This window comes from Carlito syrichta, unplaced genomic scaffold (assembly GCF_000164805.1).
Source record: "Carlito syrichta isolate Samal-C Ts95f unplaced genomic scaffold, Tarsius_syrichta-2.0.1 Scaffold315360, whole genome shotgun sequence".
In the NCBI taxonomy this organism is placed as follows: Eukaryota; Metazoa; Chordata; class Mammalia; order Primates; family Tarsiidae; genus Carlito; species Carlito syrichta.
The window spans coordinates 102,066-114,261 of NW_007259456.1; the positions used below are offsets into that span (position 1 = coordinate 102,066).

The 12,196-nt window shown below is 58.4% G+C and overlaps 1 protein-coding gene across 4 annotated transcripts; it reads left to right on the top strand.

Moving 5' to 3' along the window:
- Positions 1–6: 6 nt before the first annotated feature.
- CHGA (chromogranin A) lies at positions 7–11,435 on the top strand. Of its 4 annotated transcripts, none has more exons than XM_021706225.1 (8): positions 7–60; positions 748–794; positions 2,915–3,008; positions 4,070–4,138; positions 5,738–5,836; positions 7,639–8,055; positions 8,658–9,130; positions 11,006–11,435. In XM_021706225.1, the coding sequence occupies exons 1-8, from the start codon at positions 15–17 to the stop codon at positions 11,087–11,089; spliced, it is 1,329 nt and encodes a 442-aa protein (XP_021561900.1). In that variant the 5' UTR covers positions 7–14; the 3' UTR covers positions 11,090–11,435. The 4 variants fall into 4 exon arrangements, with proteins under 4 accessions (XP_021561900.1, XP_008070806.1, XP_021561901.1 ...); XM_008072615.1 differs by having other exon boundaries at positions 7,639–8,049; XM_021706226.1 differs by lacking the exon at positions 7,639–8,055.
- The last annotated feature ends 761 nt before the right edge of the window (positions 11,436–12,196 follow it).

A 12,196-nucleotide genomic window follows, 5' to 3' on the forward strand; every position in this document is an offset into this window, starting at 1 on the left:
TGTCCCGGTCCGCCATGCGCTCCGCCGCAGTCCTGGCTCTCCTGCTCTGCGCCGGGCAAGGTGAGCGAGCGCGGGCTCAGGGGAGGGTCCCCGGGCGCCTCGCCCGCTCCTGCCCGGGGTCCCGGTACCACGCCGCGAGCCCCTCCACGCCGCCCAGCCGAAGCCGCGAGGTTTCAGCACTGCGGACAGCGCCCGCCACCCACCTGGCCCGCACTGTGGCCTCCGCCCAGGACCCGGGGACCCACCCCGCGAGGCAGGGTCCCCCCAGCCACCACCCCTTGCCCGGCTAGGCGCCTTGGCCGGCCAAGGTCATTGGGGAGGTGGCAAGAGGCTGCTGCCGCCCCTACACCCCTCTGCCATCCCCCACTCACTGTCTTTCTGCCCTTGACTTTTGCCTCTCCACACGGCCTCTCCCAGCACCCTCCATCTCTCGCTCCCTCCTCTGGGGTCTCTCCATGCCTGCATCTGTCCCCATCCAACCCCACTGCAGCCTTGGCCTTGTTTCACAGCTCTGTTCCCTCCAGAGCAAGAACCTTCCCAGGGGAAGAGGGCCCCAGTGCAGCCTCTGGACTATCCCCTACGGGCCACAGCCCTTGGAAGAGAAACAAAATCAGCCCCTGCCTCTCTGTTGGGTGGGAGCAGCTTTGAGGGAGAGCGTTGGGTGAGTGGCCCTGGTGGGCCCCGTGGGAGGGACTGGGCTTCCCTTGGAGCAGAGGAGTGACCCCAGTGCTCTCTTTTTCTTCCCAGTCACTGCCCTCCCTGTGAACAGCCCCATGAATAAAGGGGACATGGAGGTAAGAAGGGGTGCTGGGCGCCAGGGGTAGGAGGCTCCAGTGGGCACCTTGCAGCCAGTGTCTGGGCCGCTGCAGGAGTGAGTCTGGCATGCAGCCATGAGCTAGCACTGCAGTGGTTGAGCCTGGGGACAGCTTGCAATGGGAGACAGACAGCGAAGCTTGTTGCCTTCCCTGCTACCCACGGCGTGACTTCCCAGCTTCCTCAGTGCACGTGCAGTTTACAGGGGCTGTGTGAGCCTGCTGCACCGAGGTGCCAGGCTCCAGTCTTGAATAGTGAACCCAGCAGGCCCACCCTGGGCTGTGGTTGAGGGTATCCACAGAACCATGAGAGTGACCTTTGCCTGCCTGGCTCTGGCCTCTGTCTTCCTTCCTCTGCTAGGCTCTGCTGGCAACCTTTCCACCCCACAGGCACCCAGGCCTGGCTCTCCCAACTGGGGCTCACCCAGGAGAGGCTAGGAGACACCAGCAGAGGCTTTACCAGCAGCAAGGGACCCTCCTCTGGCTGTGTACTTGAAATGTACCCGGGTCTGAGCTGGGGCTGTTGTCCAGGCTCTGGTGTTTGGGTAAACTCCCACCTGAGGGTCAGAGAAACGTCCATTCTCACCCTTCCATGACTGTTTTCTTCCATGAGAGGCCACAGTCACAACCCAACACATTAAGAGATTTCAGCCTCAACTGACTCCATTATATTTCCCATTTTTTAGTTGCAGATCAGGTAGAATTTAAACCTCTACCACTAGTCTAGCAGTGCAACCTTGGGAAAATGCCTCAACTTCTCTGAGCTTCCCTTTCCTTTGAGGGGAGGTGTGCAGAGTAGGAATCGTGGATGTGACTGCCTGGCACGTAGCAAGTCCCCAGTAGATGGGCGCTGTTATTCCTAAAGCTTTCCTTATTGGCCTCCCCATACTTCTTGTGACTCCTGTCCAATTTCTGTCTCCAGAATCTGCCCTCATGGACAGGGGTTATCTGAGCTTCCCAACGCGGGTTGGGGGTTGCAGGGAGACACAGGGTACTGGTTGCTGACCTTCCTTGCTGAGTCCCTTACGGAGTCACCTTACTGTGCCAACAGTCTGGGGTTGGGGCCCAGAGCAGCTGGTTAGGCCCTGAAGCTCCGTCTGAAGTCATGGTGATTGTACACACTCTGGGGGCCTGTCAACCTGGAGCCTTGGGCTGATTGCCTTGGCATCCCATAGACACAGCCTGCTACCCCTTTACTCCCCGCCAACATTACTTGATGCCTGTCTGACACCTCCTGCTCCTCTGCCCAGCTCTGGGCTGTTGTGAATCCCTCCCTGGATGGGGTGACCTGTCAGGCTTGCAAGGGGGCTTTCCATCTGTGCCTCACGACCCCAGAGGGCAGTTGGGAAAGTTCTCACTCCCATTTTACAAATGAGGAAACTGAGGAATCACTAGTCCAAGATCACACAGCTAGGATACCACACCATCGCCAAGGAACATTCATGGACAGTTGCCTAATTACCCACAGTGTCTTGCTGGGCACTGATAAGGCCTTCAGGCATGGCTGCAGTTGGCCTGGGACAGGCACCAGACGTAGCCCATGCGTACTCATGTCCAGTTAGGGGCCTTGTCCCATGGGTGAAGATGGAGCCAGATTTGAAGCGGTGACTCCTTTGCATGTGACAACAATGTGAGGAGACAGTGATCCAGGTCCTACCTCTGAGCAGGGTAGGGCTGGAGTAGGCTCTGTCTCCTCTGAGAAGTTCAGAGGACTTCCTGGAAGATCAGACCTCTGGGCATCTTCAAGGCCAAAGCACTTTTGTAAGACAGCCTTCTAGTGCCCAGAGCAGCTTTCTCACATTTGGAGAAGCAGCACTTGGAAGTGGGAAGATGCCAGGTATCCACCCCTGGCACAGACACCCCACTCTCCCTGTACTCCACCTTAGAGGGCCCTGATGGCCCTGTGACTGGAGCCTGCTGCACCTGGTGAGCACCATGTAAGGCCCTTCTGTCATCAGTGTCATTGCGTCTGGCCCAGAGTGCAGAGCTGTGCCCCAAGTTAGGCACCCCTGGACTCCCGAAGCCAAAAGCAAGTGCCCCAGTCCTGCTAGAATTTTGCCCAGGCCCAGACCAGCCCCAACCTGCCCCCACTCTTCTTGCAGGTAATGAGGTGCATCGTCGAAGTCATCTCTGACACGCTTGCCAAGCCCAGCCCCATGCCCATCAGTCAGGAGTGCTTTGAGACGCTCCGAGGAGGTACGGGCTAGGGCTGGGCTGGGGGCTAGAGATGGGTGAGTGGCCTTAATGGAGTTAATACTTTAACTCAACAGTTGCTGACCAGGGTCTGCCTTGGCCAGGCACAGTAGTGGGGTCCAAGGGACACAGGAAGGCAAAGGAGTGGTAGCCCTGTTGCCCACAGGCTGTCAGAGAGATGCACGTGGATACCATGAGCTGGAATTCTGGGCAGGATTAAATCAGCTGGCATGGAAGCCACCAGCTATGGCTCCCTGTAGACACAGGTTTTGTGTGCAATGTCCCAATGTCCATAACAGCCTCTGGCACCTGGTGGGCACCCTCCAGCCGTGAACAAGTAAAGGCGTGTCATGGGTAGGCATGAGGACAGTTCTTCCAGCCAGACAGGCAACTCTCGACTAGCTGGTGGAGGGAGCCAGGTGCACTTGGTTGAGTTTTAAAACAGCACTGGAGATGAGTTGGTGGGAACCAAAGCAGGTTCTCCGAGTGGAGCAGATGGCGAGAGCATAGCTGAGCAAGAGCCAGCATGAGCATGGCACTCAGGGAGACCTGCTTACCCCTCAGGGGCTGCCAGCCTTGGTGGGTACCTGGTGTCAGGATGGGCCTGGGTGTTGGGATGGGCCCGGGTGTTGGGACAGGGCCCATGTGTTAGGACAAGCCCGGGTGTTGGGATGGGGCCTGGGTGTCGGAATGGGACCCAGGTGCTGGAATGAGGCCCAGGGGGGTCTGGGTGTTGGGATAGGACCTGGGTGTTGGGATGGGCCAGGGTGTTGGAATGGGACCCGGGTGTTGGTATGGGCTCTGGGTGTTGGGATGGGTCTGAGTTCTGAGATGGCCCTGGGTGCTGGGATGGGCCCCGGTGTTGGATGGGGTCGGCCTGTGATGGGAGACTGGCTGGCATCCTGGAATGGAGGCTATTCCAAACACATGATCTCAAGGCCCCATCTTGGTGCTGCCACCGGCTTCATTTCCAGAGCAAATTCCTTGTGCGCAGCTTAAAACACTGAGGGCAATCTTGTTCTCGGCTGCGCTCTGGAAACCACTGTCTGATTCATTCCCTGCAGACGAGCGGATCCTCTCCATCCTGCGACATCAGGACTTACTGAAGGAGCTCCAGGACCTCGCTCTCCAAGGTATGTTCCAGCCTCTGCTGGGTAAATCCCAGTAACTGATAGTCTCCAGGGAAGGCTGAGCAAGGTCCTCTCTGGCACTGTTATTTCCTTTCAATTATGAAGCAGAAAAGTGGAGCCCCCTGTGCCACTTGGTTCAAGCTGCTATTGATGTTGTTAAAGAAATCAAAGCTCAGAGAGGTTGAATGACTTGTCGAAGGGTACACAATGAATAGGGCCTTGCCAGACACAGCGCCCCAATACTCCACAGCCTCTGGAGTTCAGCCACTTTAGAGGGTGACTTTGTAGGATAGTGAGCTCCTTGTCACTGATGTCATTGATGATATTGAAGCCAAATCTGGACAGCTCTGGGGTAAAGGACTAAGCTGCAGTTGTCCCAGAGTCAGCCACTCTGCCCAGCCCCCAGCTTCTCCCAGGCTTAATGTAAGGCTCAGTCCCACATTGGCAAGATGGAAAACAGGGGTTCTGGGCTTGTGTCTCCCTGGCAGATTCCCTGTACTTCCTGCAGGAAGTGGCCATTTTTACGGCCTGTTGGTGCCCTGCACCTTTCCCTGAGAATGGACTCTAGTGTGAATCCAGTGTCTGCTGCCCAGGGAAGCAGGACCTGTGTTTAGGGCTATACTTATGTCTGGGGTGGGGCTCTAAGCCCTTAGGGGCCCACAGTATCACATGTGGGCATGAGAGGGATTCCGGGGGGAGGTAAGAAAAGCAGCCTCAACAGGACCCCTGAAGGCCTCCCAGCTAGCAAGCACCCACCTCTGTGGCGGGTGGAAGTGCCGGAGGCCAGCACTCAGTGGACGCAGGGAGGAGTGACTGTTATCTGGGGTGTTAGTACGTCAGTAGTGATACTGGGTTATGTGTTTTAATTAAGCATCGAATGGCTTATTACCTTATGATAATTTTAAAGTTAAACTTCAAATGACCAGCTTATTACACTTACATAATTAAAGGTAGCATCAGCAGAGACTGTTCTGGAGACGTGTTCTGCAGCCTTGTGTGTCCAACACTCACGTCAGCATCTCTGTTGAGGGCTGGAGCTGTTTGTCCAGCGTGACCCTGTACACATGTATGTGAGCATGTCCACACACACATCAGCGTCTCTATTGAGGGCCAGAGCTGTGTCTGCTGAGCTCCCATAATACCTTTTGTGTCTCTATCTCCACATGGGCCATGCAGCCCCCTTGTGTCATAGATGAAAAGCCAGATATCGGTGAGCCCAAGATGTTCAGGGTCACAGAGCCAGGAATAACCAGGAGCAGATTGGAGCCCTCACCTGTCTGAGGCCAGAGTCTGGAAATGCCATCATGGGAGAAGTGGTGCACAGGGCAAAGGGGGAGTATCAGGACCTGGCACCGGTGGGGGGGACACAGGTGATGTGAGGAGAGGGGTCTCTGGGTTGGGGAACTTCCACTCCCGCTCCTGCCCCGACCCTCTGCTCCACCGAGCCTTTCTGGGAAACTGAGTCTGGAGAGGTGTGGCCGCCCTAACTTCCTCCCCAGGTCATGCCTGCTCGGGTCTTGGGGCAGACGGGGTAAGAAAGCCTCCGCCCTGACAGACAGGCCAGGGCTGGAGCACACAGGCTTCCTCCTCCTCTCATGCCAGGGGCCCAGGAGCGGGCACGTGAGCATAAGAAGCACAGCAGCTTTGAGGATGAACTCTCAGCAGTTCTTGACCACCAGGGCAGCCCAGCCCAGCTGGAAGGTCAGTACCAGGCCGGCCATCTGGCCAGAGGCAGGAGGGAAGGCAGCAGGGGCAGGAGTTAGGTGACCAAGGGCTCCTGAGAGTCGAGAACCGCTGCTCTAAGCCCAGGAACAGAGCTGCGTGTCCTTTCCTTTTAAAAATGGGGGAAACTGAGGCACAGAGAGTTTTAAGTCCCTTGCTCAGGTGAGCGACGTGGCTGGGGATTTGGGTCTGGGTCTGTTTAACCCCAAAGCCCTTGCTTGGTCCCACCTGTCCGGCACAGGGGCAGGAAGTCTCCGGCCTGGTGAGCAGCTTCAACTCTGGGTCCCCCAGAAGCCAGAGCAGCAGAGCCCTTGCCCCAGTGCCTGCCCACCTGGGACCTGTGGAGCCATGGGATTGCCAAGCAGTAGGAGGGCCCCAGAGGAGGGATGTAAGGCACTAGTGAAGCTGGGTCATCTTTCTGGAAACCAGAGAATTCTAGGAGTTCAAGAGGTCATGGCCTAGGTCAGGGTATGCTCACCTCCCATTCCCCACCTGGCAAGGGCCGCAGGCTGCCCCCACAGTGCCTGCCCTCTCATGAGGAAGGTGGTGGATAAGGCCAGTTTCTGGGAGTGGACCAGTGGTCGACCTTCAGGGGGACACCTGCAGGTGTGGCTGGTGCGCTCCCTACCCCTGGCCGGCACTGGCACCCTGGCAACTGAGTGGGGCACTGCAGGGACTCCCACTGGATTGTTTCTGGATGCCTCAAGGGGTTAGGGAGGGAGAGGGAGCACCATGCATGTGTGCGTGCCTAGAAGCTTTAATGCAGAGGCAGCCATGTGTCCATGCAAACAGAGCCTGAACTTGACACTGGAGCTGCCCATAGACCCCAGGAGTCGGGATGGACCCTGGCCTCTCTGCCCATCTGTGTGTCAGTGAAATGGGTGTGGGAGCATCTGTCACCCAGTGCTGGGAGAACCCCAGTGGCAGAAGGTACTCTGGAGTACTGTGTTCAGCAGTGATCATTCTAGAGATGGGAGGGGTTTTTACTTGTTAAAAGGCTGTCTTCGCCGGGCTCGGTCTCAGCCTGTAATCCCGCGCCTTTGGGAGGCTGAGGTGGGTGGATTGCCTGAGCCCGCGGGTTCAAGAACCACCTGGGCAGCGAGACCTCATCTCTACAATAAATCCAAAAAAAAATCAGCCGGGTGTGGTAGCGCATGCCTGTAATTCCGGCTACTGGGAAGGCTGAGGCGGAAGGATCGCCGGAGCCCAGCAAGTCGAGGCTGCGATGGCCGGAAGCGGCCACTGCACTTCAGTCTGGGTAACAGAGTGAGACTCCAACTCAAAAAAAAAAAGGCTGTCTTCAAAGCAACCACAAGGAATACCTATTAATGAAACCCTACGAATACTGAGGTACTGAGCACTTTCATAGGACACTAAAGACACTCCATTCTCCCCTCGGAGGGGAGAATTAAGCTGCAATCGTAGCGCCTCTTCCATAGAGAAGTTGAGCCACTTGCCCAAGCTCACATAGCAGCTGAGCTGAATGTCTAACGTTCCATTCAGAGCTGTGTCTTGTAGGGTAATTTTCAAGGTATGAATTTTTGGTCTGTTTTAAGAGGCAGAATTAAAGAGAGGCATGTGATCCAGTTGTGCTGAGATCAAGTCTTGGCAGAGAGGGAGGGTAGCCCTGATCATGACCTCTGACTGGGCTTGCTGGAAGCCAAAGGGGACAATGATGAAAAGCTGAAAGTGCCCTGGTGAGGCTGGCGTGTGGTCCGAGCCTCAGCGGAGGCCAGCATGTGACCAGGCCTCCGGGTCTAGCTTGCTCCCTGTTTCTGCAGAGGTGACAGACGAGGCACCCTCCACAGATGCTGTGGAGAAGAGGGAGGACCCTGAAGAGGCACCGATGAATGAAGCCACAGACGGAGCCGGGCCCCAGGCCATCCCAGAGCCCAGGCAGGAGCCCGAGATCGAGGGGGGTAGCCAGGCCCTTGGGGGGCAGGGGCAGGGGCAAGAGGCCACCAACACCCACCTCACAACCAGCGCCCCCAGTCAGAAACACCCAGGCCTGCAAGCCTCGGGGGCCATGGAGGACCCTTCCCGGGGCCTGGTGGACAGAGAGAAGGACCCGAGTGCAGAGGCGGGGCAGCCGGCAGAGCAGGAGGAGCCAGAGGAGGCCAAGGCCGGAGTGACTGCTGTCCCTGAGGAAGAGGGCCCCCACCCAAGCCTTGGCTACAAGGGACTCCGGAAAGGTGAGGGTGCGTGTGGCAATGGAGATCCCAACAGATGTGTCTGGAAGAGGGGATGAATATCCATAATCTCATCCATCTTCATAGCATCCTTGAAAGGCAGGTGTAGCTCTATCTTCCAGATGGCCAACGGAGGCTCAGAGAGGTTAAATAATTTGCCCAAGGCCACACAGCTAGTTGGTGGTAGAAGCTGGGGTTCCAGCCCAGGTCTGTCTGACTCCAAACCCATGTATTTCCCGCCAGCCCACACCTCCCAGCCCAGAATGCAAGAAGGGCGTTACATGGGGGTGGGTGGGGGACTTCAGGAGCAGGAGGGGGCATAGCAGGCGGGTGGAGCATCAGTTTTGGCCCAGAGCCTCACGAGGGCCCTGTCAGGCAGTCCACGCTGGACTAGGGGCTCCTGGGGCGAGCGGCTGGAGGAGGAGGCAGGCTCCGGTCACCCCACCCTATGAGCTGCAAGGGTCTCACCAACACAGCCGCAGGACGGCTTTTCCTGCCAAGAGGAATTGCTGGGGTGGCTGGGCCGGGCCGGAGCTGCAGCAGAGCCTAGGGTGGCAGGACGGTAGGTGGCGGTTCCCCCTCACTCTCCTGCCCGTGTCCACCTGCTCCAGGTCAGTTGGAGGCCCTGGCGGCGGATGGAGCCCAGAAGGCTGAGGCTGAGGAGGCTCAGCCCCCCGAGGGGAAGGGCAAGCAGGAGCACCTCCGGCAAGAGGAGCAGGAGGGGGGCCCTGGAGGTCTCTTCCAGGGTGGGAAGGGTGAGAAGCAGCTGCAGGAGCAGGAGGAGGAGCAGATCTCCAAGGAGTGGGAGGATGCAAAGCGCTGGAGCAAGCTGGATCAGATGGCCTCAGAGCTGACCGCCGAGAAGGGGCTGCGGGGGGTGGATGAAGAGGATGACTCTGACCGTGCCATGAAGCTCTCCCTCAGGTCCCGGGCCTATGGCCTCCGGGGTCCCAGGTTGCAGCTGCGACGAGGCTGGAGGCCGTCCTCCCGGGAGGACAGCCTGGAGGCTGGCCTGCCCGTCCAGGTCCGCGGCTTCCCGGAGGAGAAGAAGGAAGAGGAGGGCAGCGCCAACCGTAGGCCAGAGGTGGGTGTGGGGTGGCACCAGGCCCGGGCTGGGCTGCATGTGGGCCCCGCTGGGGCAGGCAGCCCCCCTGAGGGATCAGTGCCTTGGAGGCAGGGCCAGAGAGGTGCTCAGACAGGGGCTCTTGGGTGGGAGAAGGCACCCAGCTCATGGGGGACACGGAATAGAGGTGCTTGGAGCAGCTGCGAGGCTGGACTCCATTCTCAGGGCTGCGAGGAGCCTCTGCAGGCATGTGAGCGGGATGCCCGTCATAGTGGCGAGAGCCTGGGAGGGCCGCATGCTACCCATGGAGCCCGGCCAGGGCAGCTGTGGCCCTGAGCGCTGGAAGGGCGTGGCATGGGGAGGGAGACACGAGGGGACAGGCTGCCCCCTGGGAAGAAGGTGGTTAGGCTGGCATGCCCTCCCTAAGCCTGTAAGGAGTGGATGCACCCCTCCAGGCTGTATGGTCTTGGGTGGGTCACTCTGCTTCTCTGAGCTTCAGTGACTCGCCAGTTATGACATGGGGGTGGAGTCCTTTTTGCTCACCTCATCCTCATAACTCGAACACACAGGAGCTTCGAAAACCAGCTGAGGACAACCCATTCCGGGGTTCCTGTCTTTTTCTAGAGAGCTTTGTTGCTTAATAAACTCCTTCTTTCACTCATAAAAAAAGGAAAAAGAAACCAGCTGAACAGGGTGCAGGAGTGCAGGATCCAGCCCCATGGTGGGAGAATTGGGTGTCCTGGCAGGTGGTAACGTGGTACCTGCCTCAAGCCTCCGTGCCCAGCTGGGAATTGGGACTCTACAGTGGTCTGACACTTGCCCGAGCCTCTCCTCTGCCCACTCAAAAGAGGACCTGACTGCTCTGTGGCCCCCGCCACCCTCTCTGGGTCCGACAGTTTGAGAGGGAGCCTGAGGGGGGATCCCAGGACACAGCTGCTGGCTCCACCCCCAGCCTGGACCCAGGACAAAGGGTCACCCTAGAGCACCCCACCCCACCCACAGAAGCTGGAGAGAAGTGGGTGCCAGAGGCCCCCGCTGCTCCCTTCCCCACACACAGAGGGAGCCCTAGACTACAGGCTGGAGAGGTGAGGAACCAGAATCTGGCAGAAGGGGTGGGGTGAGGCCTCCTCCACCCAAGGGGCATGGAGAAGAAACCCAGGCCCCGAATCCTAGGGCAGCACCACAGAGCTTGTGCTCTGAGGCTGCTCCAGAACACAGGGCCTGGGGTCCTTCTCCAAGGTCAGTCATCTTCCATGTCTGTGTCCATGGGCTGGGGTGCCCTTAGCAGCCATAAATTCTGCAAGGACCCCAGAAAGATGACCCCTCAGGTCCAGGTCAGGATATAGCCTTCCCTGAGCTCAGGTCTTGAGGCTCAGTGTGCTCTTATGGGTGTCGGAGCTTTGGGGTCTGGAGGATTCTGGAGACTGGGGCATGGAGCAGAACTCAGACGAGGGTCCCTGCTTCCCTGGACCATACCAGCAGCCAGAGCTTGGGGCCCCCACGATAAGGACTGAAGACGAAGGCTGAGCCCCGGCAGGTCGACTTGCGGGGGAACTCACAACACTTGCCACAGGCCCATGGCCCCTCAGGTGGGGAGACCCAGGCCTGGCCTGCATAGAGCCATCACCCAGGGCCCAGGCTTGGGCTGGGGCTCATAAGGGCATGGGTGCCTGGATAAGTGGTCCTCAGGGACAGTGTAGAACCCCCTTTTGCGCAAATACCCTGGGAGTGGCCCAGTGGGGTGGCATCATGTCCCCATGATACAGATGAGGCCCCTGGGGCTCAGAGAGGCAAAGCCAGGTGTCTGAGGCCACACAGCTGGCAGCAGCCCATCTGGCTCTGTGCCCTCCCTGCTGCTGGCTAGCAGCCCCCACGTGACATTGTGCTCTCTCCTAGGACCAGGAACTAGAGAGCCTGTCAGCCATTGAGGCGGAGCTGGAGAAGGTAGCCCACCAACTGCAGGCACTGCGGCGTGGCTGATGAGGCCTCCTGGGGCCCTGGCCCTGCTGTCCCCTGGCAGATCCCAGCCAGATGGCCCAGAGTGTCCAGGAGGAATGCAGCCTCTGCCCACCACACCCAGGCCACCGTCACCCCATGTGCCCGTCTTGCTCTTGACTCCTGCCCTGGAACACCCTCTGCTCTGCAGGGAGCCACAGTAATTCCATATTTGAACACAGGCAGCTTTCTAGAAGGTTCCCTCCCACCTTCACGTCCACTGGGCACATTGCACAGCTGCTAACCTATGGTGAAAACTGAGAACTCCTGATTGTAATATGTTCTGTATAAAATGTATCTGAGGAAAAATAAATCTGTTCTGGGCTCTTTCCTCTCTTTGAATTTTCTTGTTCAACTCAGAGTGGGGTGGCGTGCACTGGATATGGGCAACGGGATGGGGAGGGGTCAGTCTGCCTGGGGTGACACCTCTCTGGGCTGCTTCCTACGGTGGGATCCGTGCAAGTGACTCTACTTCTGGGCCTCGGCTTCCTCAGTTATGAAATGGGCGTGCCGACCTGCCTTGAAGGGCGTGGGGGGGGGGGTGAAGTAACAGGCAAAGGACCTCCGGGTTCCTTCCTCTCTGGAGATGCAGAGGTGGGGCCAGGTGGGGACACACCTCTGCTTCTAGGCCATCCCACTATGATGGAGCATGTGCCCCTGTCACCTGGGGTGATGGGGGAGGCCCTGAAAGCCCTGCACAGTGCCTGTCACAGGCCATGGCCACAGCTCTGGACTTCCCAGCTTGGCCTCTGAGCTGCAGGCCCCAGAGTGAAGCCTCCACATTCTGCCATCCCTCCAGCCTGAGCTGGGAACATGGGCATCTACAGTTCCCGTGTATGTCGTGGCATGGTTCACTCCAGCGCGCTGGTCTCAGGTCCATTTGAGAATGAGGAAACCGAGGCAGAGAAGGTGAAGTGACTCAACAGTTCCAGGCAGGACTGCTCACAACACGGAAGCGTGGGGACTGCACAGGACTGCACATCGGGTCAGACCTGAGGGTGCCCTGGAGCCATTTGTGATGTTGGATATTGGCGCCAGTCATGCAGTTGCTCACCAAATTCTTACACATGGGCCGTTCTGGGCTTGGCTGAG

Excerpts from the sequence above, each read along its gene's own strand:
- CHGA (XM_021706225.1), top strand. The coding sequence starts at position 15 with ATGCGCTCCGCCGCAGTCCTGGCTCTCCTGCTCTGCGCCGGGCAAG. Across the intron at positions 61-747 it reads CCTGCTCTGCGCCGGGCAAG|TCACTGCCCTCCCTGTGAAC; the intron begins GTGAGCGAGCGC and ends TTTTCTTCCCAG. Across the intron at positions 8,056-8,657 it reads GGGACTCCGGAAAGGTGAGG|GTCAGTTGGAGGCCCTGGCG; the intron begins GTGCGTGTGGCA and ends CACCTGCTCCAG.